Source organism: Mus musculus, chromosome 7 (assembly GCF_000001635.26).
Source record: "Mus musculus strain C57BL/6J chromosome 7, GRCm38.p6 C57BL/6J".
Lineage (NCBI taxonomy): Eukaryota > Metazoa > Chordata > Mammalia > Rodentia > Muridae > Mus > Mus musculus.
In genome coordinates this window covers 15,881,684-15,905,560 of record NC_000073.6, presented here as the reverse complement: position 1 = coordinate 15,905,560, position 23,877 = coordinate 15,881,684, and the positions used below count along the sequence as shown (strand labels likewise).

Sequence of the window (23,877 nt, the reverse complement as noted above, 5' to 3'; positions counted from 1 at the left end):
CACAGAGAAACCCTGTCTCGAAAAAAAAAAACAAAAACAAAACAAAATGACTGAGTGTTATGCTTTCGGGTATATATGTGTTCCAAGTGAAGGCATCAGCTCATCTGAGAGTGGTTGCAAGCCACCATGTAGGTGCCAGGATTTGAACTGCAGTCCTCAGCAAAAACAATTGCTGGCAACTGCTGAGCAATCTCTTCAGCCTAAAGGGCTCTACATCCTACTACAGAGATAGGGGCACAAGAAACAGCCATAGAGGGAGGATGAAAATGCAGCAGGTATACACAATGGAATTCTTTGCAAGCCGTAAAGAAAAACAAATTCCATAGTGGACGGAACTGGAAAATACAACCCAGATACAGAAAGACAAACACCACATATTCTGATATGTATGTGCATAGTATGTATGCAATGTCTGCAGAGGCTAAAAGAGCATCAGATCAGTATCTAGAGTCATAGACAGTTGTGAGCTGCTATGTGGATGCTGGGAATTGAACCTGAGTACTCTGGAAGAGCAGCCAGGGCTCTTAACCGTTGAGCCATCCCCAACCCTTGGACCATTCTTTTTTTTTTTTTTAAATTTAAAGATTTATTTATGTATGTAAGTATACTGTAGCTGTCTTCAGACACCAGAAAAGGGCACCTGATCCCATTACAGATGGTTGTGAACCACTATGTGGTTGCTGGGAATTGAACTCACGACTTCTGGAAGAGAAGTCAGAACTCATAACCACTGAGCAACCTCTCCAGTTCTTGTATCATTTTTGTTTTGTTTTGTTTTGCTTGGTTTTTCGAGACAGGGTTGCTTTGTGAAGCCCTGGCTGTCCTGGAACTCATTCTGTAGACCAGGCCAGGCTGGCCTCCAACTCAGAAATCTGCCTGCCTCTGCCTCCCAGGTGCTGGGATTAAAGGCATGGGCCACCAAGCCCGGCCCCTTGTATCATTCTTCCAGCCTCTTACTGGTTCCTTTCTCACTGTTTGCTCCCAGGTGTAGTAGTGGTAGTGAGCAGCCTTAGCTAGAAGATGGAAGAACAAGCCACAATTTATGACAATCAGTTCTTGAAGCCTGGGAGAGCTACAGAGACAGGAGGCCAGCTACCTAACAGTACAAAACAACCAGACAGGAAACTGGATTTGGGAGATGAGAGACTGGGATGGGAGTTTGAGCAGGGGACAGGGCAGATTTCTAGAGTCTGGGTCAATCTAAAAGTATGTGTGCAGATGCCATAGGGAAACTTGCTGTCTTTGGCTTTGACAAGACAGGGTTTCTCCCTATAAAAATGCACTGCCTAGCCTTGAGATTCACCTGCCTCATCCTCCTGGATATTGGGATTAAAGACCAGCACCATCTTGTTTGTGCATGCTATCCTCAGGCTTCCAGGATTTAGGGGCATCCAGGGTAACCTATCCACAAGGGTATAAAAACAGAAAGCTAAACATGTCTAACCTCAAGACAACCAAACCCAATCTAAAGTCTCTCCTAGGATATAAAAACTACATACTAGGCTATGGAATAAGACCCAATTTTCTTTTAAAGCAGTCATTTTCGACTCTATGAATGCACGCTTTATTATTAATGTACCTTCTCCCATAGACAGACGCCTGCCCCCACCAAGAAGTTGAAAAGTCAGAAATCTTGTGACATGCCATCTCTGCTTTGGTACCCAGAAGAGAGCTTGAGCCTCTTCAAGGCTTCCAATGCTTCGGGGAGTCCAGGGTCATTCTGAGAGCACTCCTTGGAGTTCTTCTGCCTGTCGAAACTTCTTGTTGTAGAGTACTCACGGGACGTTTTCCAATCCCTGTAGTAGCGCATAAATAACCGTCTGTACCCCCTCATTCTGTGACGCTGAGTGATGAACCAGGACTGGAGAGGTAAAGAGAACATGGAGTAAGATATCAAAATAGGCCCTTGGTCTAGGTGGTGATTATGGGCTCAGGAAAGGAGTGGGGAGACCAATAAAGGCAAGGACAGTTCCCCAAGGACTCTGAGGTTGCCCGCTTGAGGTTTTTGTCTTGTTTTGAAGGGGAGGGGTTGGTGGTGGTCTGTGCAGTTACTGAGGTCTGGAACTCTCAAGGCTTCAATCAGGGATGATTGCTTGGGACACAGGGTCCATGGAGCCCTGGCTAGCCTTCATTGACTGAAGTACCCAGCATATTCTCCAACTTCTGAACAAACAAACCAACAAACAATCTCCACGTCAAAAGATACTGTTTTTTTGTTTGTTTTTGACACAGGGTTCTTCTGTGTATCATCCCTGACTGTCCTGGAGTAGCCCAGCCTACCTTCCAGTTACATTACATAGACCAGGAAGAGATGACCTTGACTCGCTGCTGTGCTAGTCTCATCTCTTTGCTGACCTTTAAGTTACTATGCATGCAGGCTGTCCTGAAACTCCCGGAGGTCTGTGTGCCTCTCATAGGAAAGATGTAGGCCACCATATAGTTTAAACCCTCTTGAGGATTTTGGGTCTATGGGTACATAGGGATGGAGAGCCCCATGCCATCTCTGGGATTGTAGATGGAGTCACCCATCCTGATGGGGAAGAGGAATCTCACTCTGATGAGGTCTTTCCGTAGTTTGAGTTCCTCAGCGAAGGCCTGCAGAGTTTCCTCATTAGGGCAACGGTCTGTCTCGAAGTGCTTTCTTAGCTTCTGGAACTGCTCATCGGTCAACTCCGTCTTTGAAATTAATACAGTTTTGCTATCCTTTAAGCCTGAGGTGAAAAAAAAAATCAATGAGAGCAACCCTTTCTGCCCTGCTCAGGGGACTGTGTTAGATGGTTAGTCTCTAAAGGAGCCTGTCAGTCACAGAAATCTCAGTTGGATTCCAGGGACCCTAAGGTGAGGGAAGAAACCAACTCATACACATGAGGTTTTTTTTATTTTTAAATAAATAAGCTGAATGATGGCTCAAAACCTAAAATCTTGATCCCAAGGGTTGGGAAGGGTATTTTGGGTCTTTCCTTTCAGGCTGTCACTTCCTCCCTTGAGGTTCTCAGAGCCCTCAATGGAACCCAAACACTGAAGGGGCCTGTGGAAGATCCAGACATTCTTTAGCTCAGACACAGAGCCCATCTGAGCCTGAGGAAGGTTTGCAGGCAGTTCTCTAATTGAGGGAGGGGAATGGTGAGTTTGGAATCACTGTGGTGCTATTTCAAAAATTATAAAAGTTATCTGGGCGTGGTACCCAGATCTTGTCATCTCAGTGTTCAAGAGATAACACAGGAGTTACTGGAGTTCAAGGTCATGCCTTGGCTTTTATGATCTACTTGAGAAAGACTCCTTCTACCAGCCTCCCTGTAATCTCCACCAAAAAATCCCACAGAAGAAAAGAGAAACCAAATGCAGGAATTGGGAATAAACTCAGCCACCACACAGGTCCCAGGCTGCCACCAACGGCTACATTGTTATATTCCCCTTGACCCCTTAGCTGACCGGCTATAACCCTGATCCTTGCTGAGGTCAAAGTGCCACATTCAGGTCTTCACCCACATTTCTGTCTTTAACCCAAACCCTACAGCCCAGCTCTGTTTTAGATGAGGCCGGTCAGGTTGGAGAGCTGGGCCAGCAGATCATGGACTGTTCTTCCACAAGTCCTGACTTCAATTCCCAGCAACCATCTGTAATGGGCATCTGATTGCACCTTCTGGTGTGTCTGAAGACACAGTCAGTGTACTCACATACATGAAATAGATAAACCTTAAAAAAAAAAAAGAGCCTCTTCCTCTTTTGCGAGCCCCAGAATAGATGTGCAAAGCCCGAGTTCCAGGAAAGCATCCCTGACCGCCCCTCAGCTTCTAAACATTTTCCTGAAGCCCAAACTCACGCATTTGAACTATCATCCCGTCGATTTCTTCCATCACGAGGCTGCTGCCCACTTGAGTTCCCTCCTTCAGTTTGAGGCTCTTCTCTAGGACTTTTTTGCTTAAATCCCACTTCCATATTGAAACCTCCTATTTAGGACCCTCCCACCAGGAGCCCCTCCCACTCATTTGTTTTCTGCCACTCCCCCCTGGAACCTCCAGACACTCCCTTCCAAGGTTTCAAGGTCTTCCTGAGTAGCTACTCTGAGAGGGGAAAAAAACTGACTTGGCCACACTGGCCTCCTCAATCCTCCAGAGCCCAGAGGGCAGCATGGCCTCACTAGGATCTTGATTCCAGGAAATGGGCCTGCAGCTTGTGACCTCCTTCCCCGTGTTCACCTTATTTTCTTTCTAAAGCTCTATAAGAAGAGCAGGGACCAACCAGAGCTCCTCGTCTGTGTTGTCCCCTTCCTTCACACACCCTGTCCCTGGTTCCCAAGGACACTAGGAATGCTACTTCAGATTCATAGGGCTCCCCTTGGTCGTCTGGACCTGAGTGGTCAGGAAACTCCACTGCTTGGTAGTTTCTCTAAGGTGTGTCTTGGAGACAACTGCTTCTATGCTCTTTTGTGGAGAAAAATTACCTCCCTTTCCTTCCTTCCTTCCTTCCTTCCTTCCTTCCTCTCTCTCTCTCTCTCTCTCTCTCTCTCTCTCTCTCTCTCTCTCTCTCTCTTTCTTTCTTTCTTTCTTTCTTTCTTTCTTTCTTTTTCTGTTCAGTGTTTCAGTCAGGGTCTCATTATGTCCCTGTGGCTGCCCTGGACTCAATATGTAGACCAGGTTGTCCTCAAGATCTCAGAGATCTGCCTGCCTCTAATCCAGGTGCTTGGATCAAAGGCCATCTTTGCTTTCTGGTAATGTGAGCATTGCTTGACCTTGAAGGGCTGATCTTCCAGATTTCATGCTGGGATTACAGGCATGTATATGAGACCTTGGCTTCAATCACTGGAGATGAAGAGTATGAGTCTGAGTGTGCTACTAAAAATGAAATCTAGCAATGTGCATACCACATTCCCAGGTCTTTTGTTTTTGTTTTTTCTTCATAAAGGCTTTGAGCAGGAACTCTGGCTAGTCTGGAACTCGGCTGTGTACACACTGGGCTGTCCTTGCACTCTGCCTCTAAGCCTGGAATTAAAGGCAAGTCCCACCACACCCAACTGTCTCTACTTTTTAGATCAGGCTTTGTTAGGAGGCTAGCAAGTGCAGGTAGTGGTGGTGCAAGCCTTTAATCCCAGCCTTTGGGAGGCAGAGGGAGGCCAGCCTCTAAAATCAAGGTCAACCTGGGCTACAGAGAAACCTTGTTTTGAAAGAAAAGAGAAAGAGATTGGGGTCTAGACTGAATAATTTCATTCACAAATTTAGAGTGGAGGGATGCTTGGTTTCTCACAAGCAGGCACAGATCATATTTATAGACATTGAATAATTTATTGAAACATCACCTGACTGAATTGACAACATCAATCCCTGTCTCAGGAACTGAAGTTATCAGGAATATAAATTTCCATGTCACCCTTGTCTGTTTGGAGGATTCTACAGGGAACCAAGTCAGGTGGCCCATGCCTTTGATGAGAGCACTGGGGGTGTGGTGGGAAGAAGACAGGTGGATCTCTGAGATTTGAGGGCCAACCTGGTCTGCATAGAGCATTCTAGAGCAGCCAGTGTTACTTAGAGACCCTGTTTTAATAACAAAACCCAAACAATGAGGTTGCTTTGTTAGCATTTGGAGACCGTGTGTGGTTAAAGCAAAGTCATCCTGGGCTGTCCAGGGCCGCAGTGTAGCCATACCTATAACAATATAAATCCTTCACCTTTTCTAAAGTATGATCACAACAGTAACTTCCACCAAACCCAAGGAATGTCATCTGCAGCCTGCGCATGTCGGAGCAGACCTTCACTTCCATTACTCAAGAGGCAAAGGCAGGCAGAGTTCTGTGAGTTCAAGGCCAGCCTGATCTCCATAGGCAGGGATGGTCCATGCAGAGGCTTCTAGTCCTGCTGTAACCGGTCTCACTAGTGTAGTCCATACATATACAATAAATTCCTGATTTTCCATTATGTCCAGGTGTTAATCAAACTCTCGGGAGGGAGTTTCCTCAACTTCAAGTCTAAGCTTAAAGACTTTGGGATCAGGGATAGCACAGTGGTGGTATGAGCCTTATATACCAGCACTTTGAGGCAGAGCTAGGCACATCTGGAGTTAATTCAGATTCAAGGTTAATGGTGCAAAGTCCAGGCCAGCTAGAAGTATCACAGTGAAACTTTTACCTCAAAGAGCATCACGCACAAATAAGAAACCTAGCTATTGAGGCGACTGTGATGAAAGACCTTTGGCAGGAAGCCTGAAGAGCTAAGCTCCACTCCAGCACCAGGAGACCCTAATCCTATGCTGTCCTTTGTCCTGACTTCTATACAACAGCCAGCTTCCACACAAAGTATTTTTTTGTGAAAACAACACAAGCTTTTTTAAAAAACCAATTTGTCAACAATTTCATGTTATCAATGAGCCACTCCAAGATCTAAATCCCCAAGCAGGTGCCTCAGAAACACCAATAGACCAAAAAAAAAATACAATCCAATCACACACAAACCAATAAGTTACTCATTGGTACAAGATGAGTGATCAAGGTCAGAGGGAATAAAAATCCAGCCTTGTTAGCCAGTCAATCTCTTGGGAAGTGGTTGTTCTGGCAGTATATGTCAGCCTGTAACCATGCCTTGGGAAAGGAGGCAAGAAGTCAGTGTGATACTGTGCTGCACATTGAGTTGATAGCTATCCTGAAGGAGAGGCCACTTTTGAGGGGAGGCTGTTAAAAGAAGTGGAACCACAGCAGTGGGGTTTGGCCCTGGACATTCAAGTGGAGGCCCTAGGTGGAGACTCAACACCATTTCTGCACCATTTCTGTCCAATGTCATCTGTCCTGGCACCCAGGTATTCAAACATTGACCCTGAGGGTTCTGGGAGGCATCCACCATTTGATGAGTTTGGTGCAGCCAGGCCTGTGATAGGGGGTGGGGAATTGGGGAAACAGTTTTTGTGGTACATGTTGGAGTGGCCCATGGGGAAGGAGGATCAGCAACTGTGCTTACAGCTGGTCGAGGACTCAGGGGGATTGATGGGAATGAGCCTGTACTTCCAGCTTGGTGGCCTGCAGCACAGGGCTTTGTGGGAAGGAGAAGAGGTACCATCCAGGGCAGACTGCTGCAGCCTGGCCAAGGGGGGCCGCATCTCCTCCTCCAAGGATCTCTGGATGAACCAAGCCTGCAGGGAAGAACACATGTAAACATATCTAAGGAAGGACCATGTGCTCCCTAGCCTTTGAGGTCATGCTAGGGGCATCCCCCTAAGCTAGCTCCCCAAAGCTGCCCCCAAAATGTTCTCTAGCCTTCTTTTCCATGAGGGACCCAAAAGGAGGCCCCTAAGGAATACTGAGAGGCCTCAAGGGTAGGGCCTACCATCCAGGGATGCAGCCTGCTAGAGTGCCTAGCATGTATATGGTTTTCAACCTTCATGATGCTTGAGCCTTTAATAAACTTCTTTGTGTTGTTGTCTGCCCAATCCCCAAACCAATAAATTGTTTTTGCCTTGTTGGAGTGGGTAGAGGTTGGTAGGGTGACTCACACCTTTAATCCCAGCACTGGGAGTTAAAGGCAGGCCTTCTCTTAGTTTGAGGTCAGCATGGTCTATGGAGTGTTTTTAAGAAAAGAGCAACCCTGTCCAGTGAAAATTATTTTCACTGCTACTTCATAAGTGTAATTTTGCTACTATTATGAATTGCTATGGTGTGAATGTCTCTGTATTCTGTTGGTCTGGTCTGGCCTCTGGGCAAGATTTGTTCATCCCAGAATCAATGAGTTGGATATCCACAGCTTGAGAATTGCTGCCTTAGACTGGACCCACACTGTTTTCTCATAGGAGGCAGTCTGTCTGTGTCTTCTTTCCAGAAAGCACCAATGTGACCTCCAACCACAAAATAACTCTTGTTTCTATTTCCTAACTGTCTTTTAGTTACTGTTATGAATCCTAATGTAAGTATCTGAAATGCAGAATATCTACAGGGTAATCTCTGAGAATGGGTTTTTTGACCCCAATGGGTTCTCAGTGTGGAGAACACTGACTTAGAGGCATATAAGGTTGGAGATGGCAATCTGACCTCAACTTGTTCCTCTTTCAGTTTCAGTCTGGTGGCCATGATCTTTCGATCCTGGAGGTCTGGGTATGGTTCCACCTTGAAGTATGCTTCCAGCTCTGAAAGCTGCTCCCAACTGAACTTCTGGTCAAGGGGACCCAGGGTACAGGAGGCTAAGACAGAGAAGGAGAAATGGGTCAGGCAATCTCTATCATGAGAGTGGAGAGTCAGCCCTCACTGTCAAGCCTGATGGTGTGAAATGTGATCTTGAGGGACTCATGGTAGGAGCTAACCTATTGAACAAAGAGGTCCTGAGACCTCTACAGCCTTGCCTGCATGTACCCCTGACACAGTTTTAGCCACTGTCAGGAGATGAGTCTCTCTCACAACCCCAATCTCTGATTTTCCTCTTGGGTAGTCTATGCATCAATAAGATACCTGTGACCCACTTTAATTCCCCACTTTCCAATTCCATCCAGTTAAACTTTTCTGGGGCTAAAGACCTGAATCTTTGGGAAAAAAAAAAAGCAAAAGCAGAGTGGATAGTCACACTCTTAAGCCCAGCAATGGGAGAATTGAGGCAGGAGTATGGAAAGTCTGAACTGCTCATTTTGTTGCTGGAATTATAGAGTCTCTATAGACTGAATTTGGCGGAGAATGGCGGTTGTAAGCCTGTAATCCCAGCACTCAGGTAGAAGGATTTCCTTACAAGATTTCAACATTGCCAGGTTCAACATAGCCAGGCATGGAGCTATTAATCTAAAATCTTAGCACTTGGGAGGCAGAGGGAGGTAGATATCAGAGTTGAGGCCAGCTTGATCTACAGGGAGAGACCATGCCTCCAAAGATACACACAATTGTTCAAGATCATTTCCAACATGCCTGTGTGAGGTCTACTAAACTCAACTATTAGCACCCTCCCTGAAGGAAAACCTGTCAAATGCAAATCTTACAAAATGAAAATCAAAACTAAAAGAATTCATATGAGTCTGCAAACATTTCCCTTGCTAATACAGTAGCCTCAACCTAAGCAGATAGGTTTTTTGGAGGAATCCGACCAAGAGCCTCATAATTAGCTGCTGTTACATTGGTTCTCCCTTCCTTAATTGTGGACCCTGGAGGAGCCAAAGTGCCTGGGGTTCAGACCAGCTCTCTTGACACCACCACATAGACCCCCAACTCCACTGTCATGGCCTTACTTTCTACAAGACCCGGTCTGCTCTTTGGGCCAAAAGGGAAATGCAAACCCAGGCCTCACCATAGCAATCCTGTCCACCCGACAGACTTCATGTAACAGGGTTTTTAGGGCCCAGACTTACTCAGGGAACGTGGAGATGCTTCCATTTCGCCTGTAGCTCACTTCAGTTGTGATTGAAGGTATGCTCTAAGGATTTAGGATTCAAACTGAGCTTCAAGTTGGGCGCACTGAGCAGGGACCCTCCAACCTGTAGCCCCTCCCACAATTTAGCATCCAGCCAAGAGGAAGGGCAGGCTCCACCCAGTGTCTCCTTTGTAGGAGGAAATGGACTCCAGCCAGATACCCAGGTGTTCTTCCCCATTCTTTCCCGAATCTGCTTGCTTCTCCTCTATGTCAAAGCACCATCCTAGTGTGTCAGGGGCCCGCCCTGGCCGTCCATTTGTCCTGATTACCAGACAACCTCTAAGATTACTAAGGTGTCTGCCCTTGTAGGCTTGCTCAGGTGACTGCCTTGATTTCTTTGGGGTTACTTTTAAAAATTAGGGCAAATGGATATTCAAGGGAATACATGGCTAATGAGTCCAGGAACTCCTTTGTAGACCAGGCTATCCTCCAACTCAGAAAACCACTGGCCTCTGCCTCCCAGTGCTGGGATTAAAGGTGTGATCCACTTTACAGGCTCATTGTTGACATCTGTTTGAGATGTTGTCATGTTGTCCAGGGAAGGTTGGAACTTTCAACCTTGTGAGTTTATAGGTTTGTGATACCAAGTCTAGCTCCCTTTGGTGGTTTTTTTTTTTTTTTTTTTTTTTTGAGACAGAGTTTCTCTGTGTAGCCCTGTAGCCCTGGCTGTCCTGGAACTCACCTTGTAGACCAGGTTGTCCTTGAACTCAGAAATCTGCCCGCCTCAGCCTCCCAAGTGCTGGGATTAAAGGCTTGAGCCACCATGCCCTTTGGTGTTTCAACTTTTCTTTTTCTAATAAACCTCGAAGCTGTGGCATTGCACATGTTAGTTACTTTACCACTGAGCCAGTCTTACCCTCCCCCCCCCTCCATCTTCCAACAAAGAAGGGATTTTCATACCCCTGCCCATCCTGGAACTCACTATGGAAACCAGTCTGGCTTCAAAGTCAGAAATCCACCTTTTCTGTCTCCCACTCACTTGGATTAAACTGGTGTTCCACCTCTGCCAGATATCATCTTTTGCTTTTAAAGACTGGCTGGTGTTAAAAGGCCAGAGTGACTGGATAGTTCTCTTGTACAAGACATTCCTCCTGCTGAACAAGGGCAGATATAGTTTAATTTTTTTTTTTTTTTCGAGACAGGGTTTCTCTGTATACCCCTGGCTGTCCTGGAACTCAGCTTGTAGAACAGGCTGGACTGGAACTCAGAAAGCCACCTTACTGTGTCTCCGGAGTGCTGGGATTAAAGGTGCTTACTACCACACCTGGCGCTTTCCTGTATGTATGTATGTATGTATGTATGTATGTATGTATGTATGTATGTATGTATTTATCTGATCAGTGTTTCAGTCAGGGTCTCATTATGTCCCTGTGGCTGCCCTGGACTCAATATGTAGACCAGGTTGTCCTCAAGATCTCAGAGATCTGCCTGCCTCTAATCCAGGTTACTTGGATCAAAGGCCATCCTAGCTTTCTGGAAATGTGAACATTGCTTGACCTTGAAGGGCTGATCTTCCAGATTTCTCCTCCCAAGTGCTGGAATTACGGGCATGCATATGAGACCTAGGCTTCAATCACTGGAGATGAAAAGTATGAGTCTGAGTGTGCTACTAAAAGTGAGACCCAGCAATGTGTTATACCACACTCCCAGGTTTGTTTTCCTTTTTCTTTATAAAGGCTTTGAGCAGAAATTCTGGCTGGGCTGGCACTTGGATATGTAGATTGGGATGTTCTTGCACTCTGCTTCTAAGACAGGAATTAAGGCATGTCCCACCACACCCAAGCCTTTGAGATAAGCCTTTGTTAGAAGGCTACCATGTGTAGCCCTGGGGATGTGGTGGGAGGAAGACAGGTATATTTCTGAGATTTGAGGACCAACCTGGCCTGCATACAGCATTTTAGAGCAGTTATAAATTCAACTGTAGCGGGGCTGTGGTGGAGCATGCCTTTAATCCCAGTACTTGGGAGGCAGAGACAGGCAGATATCTGAGTTTGAGTCCAGCCTGGTCTACAGAGTGAGTTCCAGGACAGCCAGAGCTACAGAGAAATCCTATCTTGAAAACAAAACAAACAAACAAACAAAAAACAAAATCTAGCAAACAAAAATCCTTGTGTCTTGAGATGCCTCAGTGGCCAAAGTCTTTTGCTGCCAGGCCTTGGCCACCTGAGTAGTTGCTGCTAGATTCACCCGTTTATATAAATTTTATAGAATATAATTAGAATGAGGTAGACTAGCATAACAGATCATTTTAGCTTATGGTCCTGTTTGGTTTGAGTTACTCACACCCTTCCCTCTTGTAATAACACACTTGGCAACCTAGTTTCTTCCCATGTGGATACTATGCCCACACACCCCTCTCTACACAGTGCACCCAGCAGCCTCAAAACCCCTTGACCCCCACAACCTCCTTGTGTTATTCATTCTTCTACCTCAAGGATAGTATAGATTTCTCTGCCCACAGCATCAAATTTAGATACATTCTGTTCAAGCAGATTCCTAAAGTGTAGGGTAGTGGGAAGAGATGGGCTGATCTAACTGGAACTGGTTTTGGTTGCATGTACAGTGAGAGGAAACTGTCCTTGGAGTGAACTTTTATAAAGAGTCGCTTCTCCATCTCACGCCTATGCACAGTTGGGTGTGTGCATGGTTAAAATCAGACCATAGTGAGGATGGACATTCAAAGTAGATATATGACTTCATCTGTCAATTAGAATAGAGAACTGTGATGGTTTACATATGCTTGGCCCAGGGAATGGCACTGTTAGGAAGTGTGGCCTTGTTGGAGTGATAGTGTCGCTATGGGTGTGTGCTTAAGACCCTCACCCTTGCTACCTGGAAACCAGTATTCTGCCAGCAGCCTTCAGATGAAAATGTGGAACTCTCAGGTCTGGCCTGGATGCTGCCATGTTCCTGTCCTGATGATAGTGGACTAAACGTCTGAACCTATAAGCCAGCCTCAATTAATTGTTGTCTTTTATAAGACTTGCCTGGGTCATGGTGTCTGTTCACAGCAGTAAAATCCTAAGACAAGAACCTTAGGTGTTAAGAGCACTAGCTGCTTTTCCAGGGGACCCACTTTACATTCCGAGCAACCACATGGCAGCTCACAACCCTCTGTAACTCCAGTGCCAGGGGATCTGATGCCCTCTTCTGGCCTCCACCCTCACCAGGCACACAAAGGTACATAGACACATTCTCAGATAAAACACCCATACCCATAAAATAAAACAACAACAAAAAGAGGACCCCTTAAACTGTATCTTTTAGTAACCACCTTCTCTCTTTTTCTTTCTTGGGTTAATGTGTATGAATAGGAATGGCTAGGACTTAGAATCACTCCTGGATAAGCATGCAGATAGGAAGAAGGGCCTTGGCTAGGTGATAAAGTTGACCTCCAGCAGGGCTGCCTTCTTCCTTATGCTCCTGATCCCAGACAAAAAAGCATGGCAGCTTAAAACAAAGCACAGTCAGGTCCCTGCTCTGATGGACTGGGTCAACAAGTTCAAGGCCAGGTCAGGACTTGTTAACCAATAGTTGAGGCTCAGTCAGTGATCCTGTTTGTCTTCAAACTGACCAATCCTAAATTAGGGAAAGAAAGCAATTTGGCAGAAAACCAAACCAAAACAAAAACCATCCCCTCAAGGAGAAACTAGGCCTCTACTTTCTGAGTTTAGTCCTGTGCTCCCCCCCCATTCCCCCCTCCCTACACAGAGGGTCTTTTCTTGGTCTGCTGCCTGTACTTCCTCACCGCTAATAACAGCTGCTTTTTTTTTTTTTTTTTTTTTTTTTTTTGAGAGAGAGGATTTCTCTCTGTAGCCCTGGCTGTCCTGGAACTCTGGAACTCACTCCGTTAACCATTTTGGCCTCAGAAATTGGCCTGCCTCTGCCTCCCAAGTTCTGGGATTAAAGGCATGTGCCACCACTGTCCAGCAACAGTTGCTCTTGATTGGCTGATTCTACCTGCTCCTGCTTGCTGCATTTGAGTGTATTTGCCTGGTGCTATCACTCTAGAGACTTTTTTTTTTCTGCCTTTTAATTCACTAATTAGCAGGGAAAATGAACCTGATCAAGACCCCTAGATGGTAACAAATATTTTGCCTACACATGTGCCTGTGCATCACATATGTGCCTTGTGTTCTCAGAGGTCAGAAGAAGGTATCAAAAGAGGGAAAGCACACATAGATAGCACCACAACCAAATATCAGGAATCAGCCATAAAGGGTCATTGTTATCTCTCAATATCAATGGTCTCAATCCCCCAATAAAAAGACACAGACTAACAAAAGGATGGGGAAACAGGATCCATCCTTCTGCTGCATCCAAGAAATACACCTTCATTTTTTAAAAAAAGATTTTATTTATTTTATGTATATGAGTATACTGTAGCTGTCTTCAGACACACCAGAAGAGGGCCTTGCATCCCATTACAGATGGTTATGAGCCACCATGTGGTTGCTGGGAATTGAACTCAGAACCTCAGGAAGAGCAGCCAGTGCTTTTAACCAATGAGCCATTTCTCCAGCCCCCAAGAAATACACCTTAATGTTGAGGGTAGATATTATCCCAGGGTAAAAGAATGGAAAAGATATTCTAAGCAAAAGAACCTACAAAGCAAGCTGGTGTAGGCATTTTAGTATCTGACAAAGTAGACTTCAAACCAAAATGAATCAAAAGAATAGAGAAGGATACTTCGTAATCACCAATGAATTAAGTCCACTAAGAGGACATTGCAAATCTTAAAGTCTATGGACCAACCACTAGGGCACCTACCTTTGTAAAAGACAAAAATAAAACAAAATAAAAAATAAAACAACAACAACAAAGGGGACCTCTTAAACTGCTTCTTTTAGTAACCAGCTTCCCTTTTTCTTCTTTCTTGGATAAATGTGTGTGAATAGGAATGGCTAGGACTTAGAATCACTCCCTGATAAGCATGCAGATAGGAAGAAGAGCCTTGGCAAGGTAATAAAGGTGACTTACAGCAGGGTTGGCTTCCTCATACTCCAGACCCTGAGACAAAAGCAAGGCAGCAGCCACGTCCTACAATTTAAATCCCTTATGGACCCTTACACAGTGATAGTCCTATAGCTTAAATCACATATTGACCTGAGGGACCCTAAGGGGTTTTCCATTCCCACACCCTCCTTACAGCTTCCCCTAGGCCAGGTTCCATTCTCCACCCACAGGAACATTCTTGAATAAAAAAATTCTCAGAATGTACTGACTGATAGTCACCTGACCCTCTGGAAAGTCAAATGTGTGTCATGCTTGCTAGCCAATAGATTTAAAGGTAAATATGCTTAGCCAATAAGTTTGAATTGTAACCCTGCTGATGTAACCTGTGCCCCTAAAAACTCCTTGTAATAGCCATTTAGGGCCGCCTTCTTTGTAACTCTCCTTGAGGGACTTGAAGGCTGACCCCAAAGCTCCAGAAAAGAAAGCCCTTGCTTTTGCATCGATGTGTGTTTTGGTGTCTTACTCAGGGGTGGGGGGTAGGGGGCATCTCGAAGTAAGTACCACTGACTGAGGGTTGGGGTCTTACAGACCTTTACACAATGAAGTGGTAACTTTCAATATCAGACTCCCACCAGTAAACAGGTCCTACAGACAAAAAGTAAACAGATAAATACCAGAGTTAATAGATGCAATGAACCACATGAATCCAATACATACCTACAGAACATTTAACTGAAACACAAAAGAATATACTTTCTTCTCAGCACCTTACAGAACTTTTTCCAAAACTGATCATATACTTGGATACAAAGCAACTCTCAACAAATACAAGATCAACAAGATATACAAACCCTTATCCAAATTAATGAAACAAAACAAAACAAAACAGAGATCTGAGAATGTTCAGATGAACAAATTCAGAAATGAGAAGGGGCATATGACACCAGACACCCAGGAAATCTAGAGAGTCACCAGCACGTACTTTAAAAACCTGCATTCCACCAAATCAAAAACTATAAAAGGGATAGTTTTTCTTTTTTAGTAGATGCTAATTACTAAAGTCAGGACCAGATAAGTAGTTTTATCAGGGCTATAACCCCTGGTGAAACCGAAGCAGTCATTAAAATTTTCCAACCAGGGGGCTGGAGAGATGGCACAGTGGTTAAGAGCACTGACTGTTCTTCCAAAGGTCCAGAGTTCAATTTCCAGCAATCACATGGTGGCTCATAACCATCTGTAATGGGATGCAAGGCCCTCTTCTGGGTGTCTGAAGACAGCTATGGTGTACTCATATAAATAAAATAAATAAACCTTAAAAAAAAATTGGGGGCTGGTGAGATGGCTCAGCAGGTAAGAGCACCGACTACTCTGCCGTAGGTCCTGAGTTCAAATCCCAGCAACCACATGGTGGCTCACAACCACCAGTAATGAGATCTGACACCCTCTTCTGGTGCTGTCTGAAGACAGCTACAGTGTACTTATTTATAATAAATAAATCTTTTTTTTTAATTAGGTATTTTCCTCGTTTACGTTTTCAATGCTATCCCAAAGGTCCCCCATACCCACCCACCCCAATCCCCTACCCACCCACTCCCCCTTTTTGGCCCTGGCGTTCCCCTGTACTGGGGCATATAAAGTTTGCAAGTCCAATGGGCCTCTCTTTGCAGTGATGACTGACTAGGCCATCTTTTGATACATATGCAGCTAGAGACAAGAGCTCTGGGGTACTGGTTAGTTCATATTGTTGTTCCACCTATAGGGTTGCAGTTCCCTTTAGCTCCTTGGGTAATTTCTCTAGCTCCTCCATTAGGGGCCGTGTGACCCATCCAATAGCTGACTGTGATCATCCACTTCTGTGTTTGCTAGGCCCCGGCATAGTCTCACAAGAGAGAGCTATATCTGGGTCCTTTCAGCGAAATCTTGCTAGTGTATGCAATGGTGTCAGCATTTGGAAGCTGATTATGGGATGGATCCCTGCATATGGCAATCACTAGATGGTCCATCCTTTCGTCACAGTTCCAAATTTTGTCTCTGTAACTCCTTCTATGGGTGTTTTGTTCCCATTTCTAAGAAAGGGTAAAGTGTCCACACTTTGGTCTTCATTCTTCTTGAATTTCATGCGTTTGGCAAGTTGTATCTTATATCTTGGGTATCCTAAGTTTCTGGGCTAATATCCACTTATCAATGAGTACATATTGTGCAAGTTCCTTTGTGATTGGGTTACTTCACTCAGGATGATACCCTCCAGGTCCATCCATTTGCCTAGGAATTTCATAAATTCATTTTTTTAATAGCTGAGTAGTATTTAAAAAACAAACAAACAAACAAACAAACAAAAAAACTTCCCACCAAAAACAACCCAGGGGCAGATGGTTTTAGTTCAGAGTTCTATCAGACTTTCAAAAAAGAGTTAAAGCCAATATTTCTCTACTTATTCCACAAAACAGAAACAGGAGGAACATTGATCAGTTTGTTTTATTTTATTTTTTTAAAGATTTATTTATTTTATGTATATGAATACACTGTAGCTATTATCAGACACACCAAAAGAGGGCACCAGACCCTATTACAGATTGTTGTGAGCCACCATGTGGTTGCTGGGAATTGAACTCAGGACCTCTGGAAGAACAGTCAGTGCTCTTAACCACTGAGCCACCTCTCCAGCCTGACCAGTTTGTTTTATAAGGGCCACAGATACATACTGTGATATACAACCATACAAAGACCCAACACAGAAAGAAAATTCCAGACCAATTTCCCTTACGAACATAGATGCAAAATTACTCAATGAAATACCTGCAAATGAAATCTAAGAACACATCAAAAAGATAATTCGAGTGTTGAGGTTATAGCCCTGGAGTTGCTTGTATTTTGATGCTCTCCTGGGAGGGGCTGCAAAATGAGTACTCAGTACTCGGGTGACTTCTTGTGAACCTTTTCCCCACCTTAATTTGTAAAATAAAGGCTAGAGCCTGGTGTGGTGGCGCACGCCTTTAATCCCAGCACTCGGGAGGCAGAGGCAGGCGGATTTCTGAGTTCGAGGCCAGCCTGGTCTACAGAGTGAGTTCCAGGACAGCCAGGGCTACACAGAGAAACAACAACAACAACAAAAAAGGCTAGAGCCGGTGATTGGGCAGGAGAGGGAAGGTGGAGCTGAAGGTTTGGGAGAGAAGGAGGAGGGGAGGGAAGAGAGGATGACAGAGGGGGAGGGAGGAGGAGGTGGGAGGAAAGGGGAGCAAAAGCACATGGCCTGGAGAAACCGCAAGTTCTAAGGAATCTCATAGATGGGGAAGATGGTAGTGTAGTGGTAGATCTGCCCAATCTGGGTGTGCAGCTTGTTTTCATATTAATCGAGTTGTATTTTCTTTGCCTGGGTTTTTTTGGATTGGAGATTTACCGCAGCAACCATGTTCAAGTAGTGTTTATCCCAGAGATGCAGGGAAGGTTCAATATTAAAAAAAATCTGCCGGGTGTGGTACAGGGCTACACAGAGAAACCCTGTCTCAAAAAACAAAACCAAACCAAAAATAATCTGTAATGTAATCCATGTATAAACAAACAGGAAGAAAGAAACTAACTGATCTTATCAGATGCAGGAAAGGCCTTTGACAAAAATCTAACACCCCTAGTTGGTTAAAGTCCTGGAGAGAAGGGATACAAGGGATATATCTAAACATATAAAGTCAATTTACAGAAAGCCCATAGACAACACCAACTTAAATGGAGAGAAACTCAAAGCAGCTCCACTAAAATCAGGAACAGGAAAAAGTTGTCCTTTTCTCCATGCCTATTCAATATATTATCTTAACTAGAGCAAGAAGACAACGGAAAGAGAACAAGAAGATACAAATTGGAAAAGAATAAGTCAAAGCACAAAGCGTCTTTATTTGCAGGTGGTATAATAGTATACATAAATGACCCTAAAAATTCCACTGGGAAATTCCTACAGCTGATAAACATTTCCATCAAAGTAGCTGGATACAAAATTATCTCACAGAAATCTGCTATAGACAAATGACAAATGGACTGGGAAGGAAGTCAGGGAAATATCTTTCATAATAGCCTAAATAATATGAAGATATCTTGGGCACTCTAACAAAGCAAGTGAAAGTCTTATATGATAAAACCTTCAAGACATTAAAGAAAGAAATTGAAGACATCAGAAGATGAAAAATATCCCATGTCCATGGATTGGTAGGATGGATATAATATTAATGTTTATCCTACCAAAAGTAATCTTTAGATTTGATATAATTCCCATCAAAATTCCAACCTATCTGGGCGTGGTGGCACATGCCTTTAATCCCAGCACTTGGGAGGCAGAGTCAGGTGGATTTCTGAGTTCGAGGACAGCCAGGGCTACACAGAGAAACCCTGTCTTGAAAAACAAAATCTAACCTAATTCTTCACAGATTTTTGAAAGGACAATTTTCAGCTTTATATGGAAACACACACACACACACACACACACACACACACACACACACACACACACACACAAACAGGATAGCTAAAACAATCCTGAATAATTAAAGAACAGTGGAAGTATCACCATCCCCAATTTCAACTGTATCACAGAGCTCTATTCTTCTCCATCCCCCCCCCCACCATTGTATTGGCACAAAGGTAGACATGTTGATCAGTGGGAACAAATTTAAGACCTAGGCATAAGTTCACATACCTATGGACACCTGATTTTTGATCAAGAAGCCAGAAATATACATTGGAGGAAAAAAACCCAGCATCTTCGACCAAATTGTACAGGTCAAATCGGATGCTTGCGTATAGAAAAATGCAAATAGATTCATACTTATTATCATGCACAAAACTCAGTTCAGCAAATGGATCAAAGACCTCAGCATAAAACCAGAGATAGCACTTTTGAAATTGGTTTGTGACAGAAATAATAGAAAGGATGATAGAAATTAGTGAAATGGTGAAATGATGAAAGTAACCCCACCTTGTCCTAGTGTTATTCTTTGCTTACCTGGTCACTTTTCCCCCAACAGCTAAACTCACCTTGGCAATGTTTCTGAGAACAACCATGACTAACCATGATCTTGTAGTGTCTGGAAGATACCACTGAGCCTTTCAAAGAAAGCAGATGTTACCGGGCAACTGGAAACCCATTAATAATGTAAGCTCCACCTCCAGCACTGATGCAATTATGATCTTATCTTTATAAATGTACTCCTGAGCTTGAACACAAAGAGAATTTCCAGAGATGCAATGGTTTGACCATTAATTAAGAACTAAAAACTTACAAGGAAACAAGACAAACCCTGATAGAAGGGGAAGTGGGGAATAGTCTTGAATTCACTGGTATAGGAAAACAATTTCTAAACAGAACACCATTATTAGCACAGGCATTAGGATCAACAATTAAGAAATGTGACCTCATGAAACTGAAAAATTTCTACAAGACACCATTATTCAGACAAAGCGGCAGCCTACACAGTTTTTTTTTTTTTTTTTAGCAACTCTATGTCTGATAGAGGAGTAATATTCAAAATTACACAAACACACACACACACACATACACACACACATCTCAAAAAAAGTAGATATCAAGAAAACAAATTACCCAATTAAAAATGGAGTGCAGATCTAAACGGAATTCTCAAAAGGAGAATTTCAAATGGCTGAGAAACACTTAGAGAAATGTTTAACATCCGTAGCCCTCAGGGAAACACAAAGCAAAACTACTTTGAGGATTTCATCCTATGGCTGTCAGAATGGCTAAGATTAACAACACAAGCGACAGCTCATGCTGGTGAGGATGTGGGATAAAGGAAAGACTCATCCATTCTGGTGGGAGTGAAAACTTATTCAGCCATGGAAATCAGTGTGGCAGTTCCTTAGGATGACGGGGATCAATGTACCTCGAGATCCAGCTACACCACTCTTGGGCATATAGCCAGCATACCCAGTATATATATGGGCTTATACCTATACATCTTTTTACATGCTCATTGCTGTTCTATTCACAATAACCAGAAACTAACTGGAAACAGCCTAGATATCCCTCAACAGAAGAATGGATAATGAAAATGGAGTATATTTACACAATGGAGTATTACTTAGTTACAAAAAAAAGAAAAAAAGAAAAAAAGAAAAAAGGAAAAAAAGAAAAAGAAAAAAAGAAAAAGAAAAAAAGAAAAAGAAAAAAAGAAAAAGAAAAAAGAGATGGTGAAATTCACAGGTAAATGGATAGAACAAGAAAAAACATCATCCTGAGTGGAGTACCTTAGACCCAGAAAGATTAATATGGTGTGCATTTGTTTATCTGTGGATATTATCTGTTAAGTCAATGATTACCAAGCTATAGTCCCTAGAACCACAGAAGTTAGGTACAGGAAGTAGAGGGGACAGGGAAATAAGAGAGGGAGTAAAGGGAGAGACAGCTAAGAGTAAGGGCCATGTGAGGGATAGAATGGAAACCTAATATAGTACAAGCTTCCTAAAATACATACACATATGAAGGTGATCTAAATGAAACTGCCAAATAATGGGGGGGGGGCAGAGCTTCAGGTGGCCATCTCTTGTCACCAAACGAAGCTTCCAGCACCAGGACTGGGTTATACTTAATTGAGTTGTTGGTCAAAGGGGTCCCTTGGGAATCCCCAAGCCACCCAGGCTGTTGACAAGACTACAGGTTGCTCTTCACAAACTGATGGCAAGGCCCCACTGCTGAAGACAACACCTACCCAACTCATTAAACACGGAGAAGTCAAAGCTGGTGCCTACACAGAACCTTCATGTCTATGTTCTAGTGTCTCTGGTACAGGAAGATACTCTGCAAACTACCAAAAGATATATGTAAATACTAACCCAGCCACAGACCTTTTGATCTACAGTGGTGTCCTGCCTGCAAGATAGGCTAGGGCAGTGCCAGCATGAAGTTTGTGGGAGTGGCCAACCACTATCTGACTTAAAGCTTACTCTGTGAGATGGAACTCATATTGACACTGCTTATATGACCAAGTACCTGGACTAGATAACCAAGGAACCTAGGGTAAAGCCAAATGCTACTATTAAAAAGAAAAAGCAGGAGGCTGGCTCAGTGGTTAAGAGCACTGACTGCTCTTCCGAAGGTCCTAAGTTCAAATCCCAGCAAGCACACAGTGGTTCACAACCATCTGTAATGAGATCTGACACCCTTTTCTGGTATGTCTGAAGACAGCTATAGTGTACTTACATATAATAAATAAATCTTTGGGCCAGAGTGGCAGGGCTGGAGTCAGCAGAGGTCCTGAGTTCAATTCCCAGCAACCACATGATGGCTCACAACCATCTACACAGCTACGGTGTACTCATATACATAAAATAAGTAAATAAAAAAATTTTTTTTCGAGACAGGGTTTTTCTGTATAGCCCTGGCTGTCTCGGAACTCACTTTGTAGACCAGGCTGGCCTCGAACTCAGAAATCCACCTGCCTCTGCCTCCCGAGTGCTGGGATTAAAGGTGTGCGTCACTACCCCCGGCTCAATAAATCTTAAAAAAAGAAAAAAAGCAATAAAATGACTCCTAATGGCTTTCTTTTACTCATAGATCAGTGCCTTGCTCAGCCATCATCAGAGAAGGTTCCTCCTGCAGCAGATGGGAAGAGATACAGAGATCCACGGCTAGACATATGCAGAGAGCTGAAGTTCTGGAGAACTCAGCTCTAAAGGGGTGTCTCCATTATATCCATACCTCAACTCCTGCTGTGCAGGGAATCCTGCAAAAGAGGAGGAAGAAAGAGTGTATGAGTCAGAAGGGATGGAGGCCACCAAGGAAACAAGGTTCTCTAAACTGACATATTCAAAGCTCATGTGAACTCACAGATCCCGAGGCAGCATGCACAGGGCCTGTGTGGCTCTGCACCCGGGCTTCTGCCTATTTGTTAATTATTCTCGTTAAATTCTTTTGTGGGATCCTGAGTGTGAGAACAGATCTTATCTTGCGCCTTCTCTTGGTTTTTTGAACTTCTCTCAACTGTGACTCTTAGTTTTTACTTTATTTTATTATTATATTTCATTGAATTATTATCCCTTATAAGCCTGTTTGTTTTCTAGTGAGACAGAAAGGGAGTGGCTCCAGATGAGAGGGGAAAGTGGGGTGTAACTGGGAGGAGTAGAGTGTGGGGAAACCGAAATCAGATATTATGTAAGAAAAAGAAATCTATTTTTACTAACGAGAAAAAAAGAGTAATTCCTTGTCAGATGTGATGAGCACACACCTGTAATCCCAGTTCTGACGAGACAGGTAGATCTCTGTAAATTCAAGGCTAGCCTGGTCTACATAGGTACAAACAGCTGAGCCAGTGCTACAAAAGTGAGACCTGTCTCAAAAAAACTACCTCACAACACAAACAAAAAGGGGGATTGCCTGGAGGTCTGATCCTTAACACATCAAAACAGAAAATGACAACAAACAAACAAACAATAAACAGCAACAAACCCAAAACCCTACCTAAGCAACAAAGCCAAAAGAATGTCTTTCCAGAAATCTCTGAGGTCCTGGGGCTATCTGTGGAGGTCTGTCCTTGGGTGGGGCAAGGCAGGAATTATAGCAAGGACATCTGCTCTCAGCAGCCACCAGCTCCTCCTCCATGCTTCCCAGTGACACCATAGGAGCTCCCAGAACCACCAGGGAGGTTTCCTCATCTATTCCAGTCAGTCTCACTCATTCTCTCAGCCTTCATCAGTGTCCCACTGAACACAAGTGCCAGGCCAGCAAGGTGGCTCAGCAGGTAAAAAGTACTTGCCACCAAGTATCCCCAGGTCCCCATGGTGGAAGAATAGAACCGGCTTCTGCAGGTTGTCTTTCGTCTCTTCCATGTGAACATCCTGCTTTCCACAAACAAACAAACAAACAAACAAACAAACAAACAATGTAGTTAAACCAATTCAGACATGTCATGAATTCATAATTATGGATGAAAAGACAGTCCCTATAGAGAGGGGACACATTTCAATTATTTGGGTAGAGGCATCTAGAGCTAGGGTGATCCTGAGGGAGAGCCAAGTTAGGTACCCCCCCCCCCACACACACACACAATGTAGAGATTGAACCTAGAACCTTGCTCTTGCCAGGCCTTTTAGTCCCAGTCTTTCAAGTTTTCTAAAACAAAAGCAAAAACAAAAAAATCTAAACAAGGTGGGGCTTGTTGATGCACGCCTTTATTCCCAGCACTGGGAGGCAGGGGCAAGTGGATCTATGTGGGTTTGAGGCCAGCCTGGTCTACAGAACAAGTATAGGACAGCCATGGCTCTTTACACAGAGAAACCCTATCTCGAAAAAACAAAACAAAACAACAACAATCCCAAACAAAAAACAAAATACGGACCCCCTCAAAACAACAACAACAACAACAACAACAACAACAACAACAACAACAACAACAACAAAAATCAACCCTCCAAAACTAAACCAGAAAACCCGCTCGTCACATGCATTCTGTAGGACTTTAGGCTAGAAATCTAAAGATGAGGCCCCTGGCCTGAAGGATTGTTTCCTAACCCCGTCTGCATAGTTTAGCCTTCCTACTGGGCTGAGCAAAAACGTGGGCCT

At 43.9% G+C, this 23,877-nt stretch overlaps 1 protein-coding gene across 4 annotated transcripts; it reads right to left on the bottom strand.

The window, feature by feature from the left end:
- Positions 1 to 1,530: 1,530 nt before the first annotated feature.
- Crxos (cone-rod homeobox, opposite strand) lies at positions 1,531 to 22,944 on the bottom strand. 4 transcript variants are annotated; one of them, NM_001033638.2, is made up of 5 exons: positions 9,304 to 9,437; positions 8,009 to 8,157; positions 6,945 to 7,116; positions 2,554 to 2,711; positions 1,531 to 1,861 (listed from the first exon to the last, which is right to left on the bottom strand). In NM_001033638.2, exons 1-5 carry the CDS (start codon positions 9,326 to 9,328, stop codon positions 1,625 to 1,627), a joined length of 741 nt encoding a protein of 246 aa, NP_001028810.1. In that variant the 5' UTR covers positions 9,329 to 9,437; the 3' UTR covers positions 1,531 to 1,624. The 4 variants fall into 4 exon arrangements, 3 of the variants coding, with proteins under 3 accessions (NP_001028810.1, NP_001138662.1, NP_001192203.1); NR_038092.1 differs by lacking the exons at positions 1,531 to 1,861; positions 2,554 to 2,711; positions 9,304 to 9,437 and adding exons at positions 14,912 to 14,966; positions 22,018 to 22,042; positions 22,777 to 22,944 and having other exon boundaries at positions 5,262 to 7,116; NM_001145190.2 differs by lacking the exons at positions 6,945 to 7,116; positions 8,009 to 8,157; positions 9,304 to 9,437 and adding an exon at positions 3,824 to 3,915.
- Between the last annotated feature and the right edge of the window lie 933 nt (positions 22,945 to 23,877).

What these genes read in the sequence shown, in the direction of transcription:
- Crxos (NM_001033638.2), bottom strand. Translation starts at nt 9,328, where the DNA reads ATGGAAGCATCTCCACGTTCCCTGA. An exon ending in TGAAAGAGGAACAAGTTGAG is followed by an intron (nt 7,117 to 8,008) that starts GTCAGATTGCCA and finishes TCTTCCCTGCAG; the next exon opens with GCTTGGTTCATCCAGAGATC. An exon ending in TACGGAAAGACCTCATCAGA is followed by an intron (nt 1,862 to 2,553) that starts GTGAGATTCCTC and finishes TTACCTCTCCAG; the next exon opens with TCCTGGTTCATCACTCAGCG.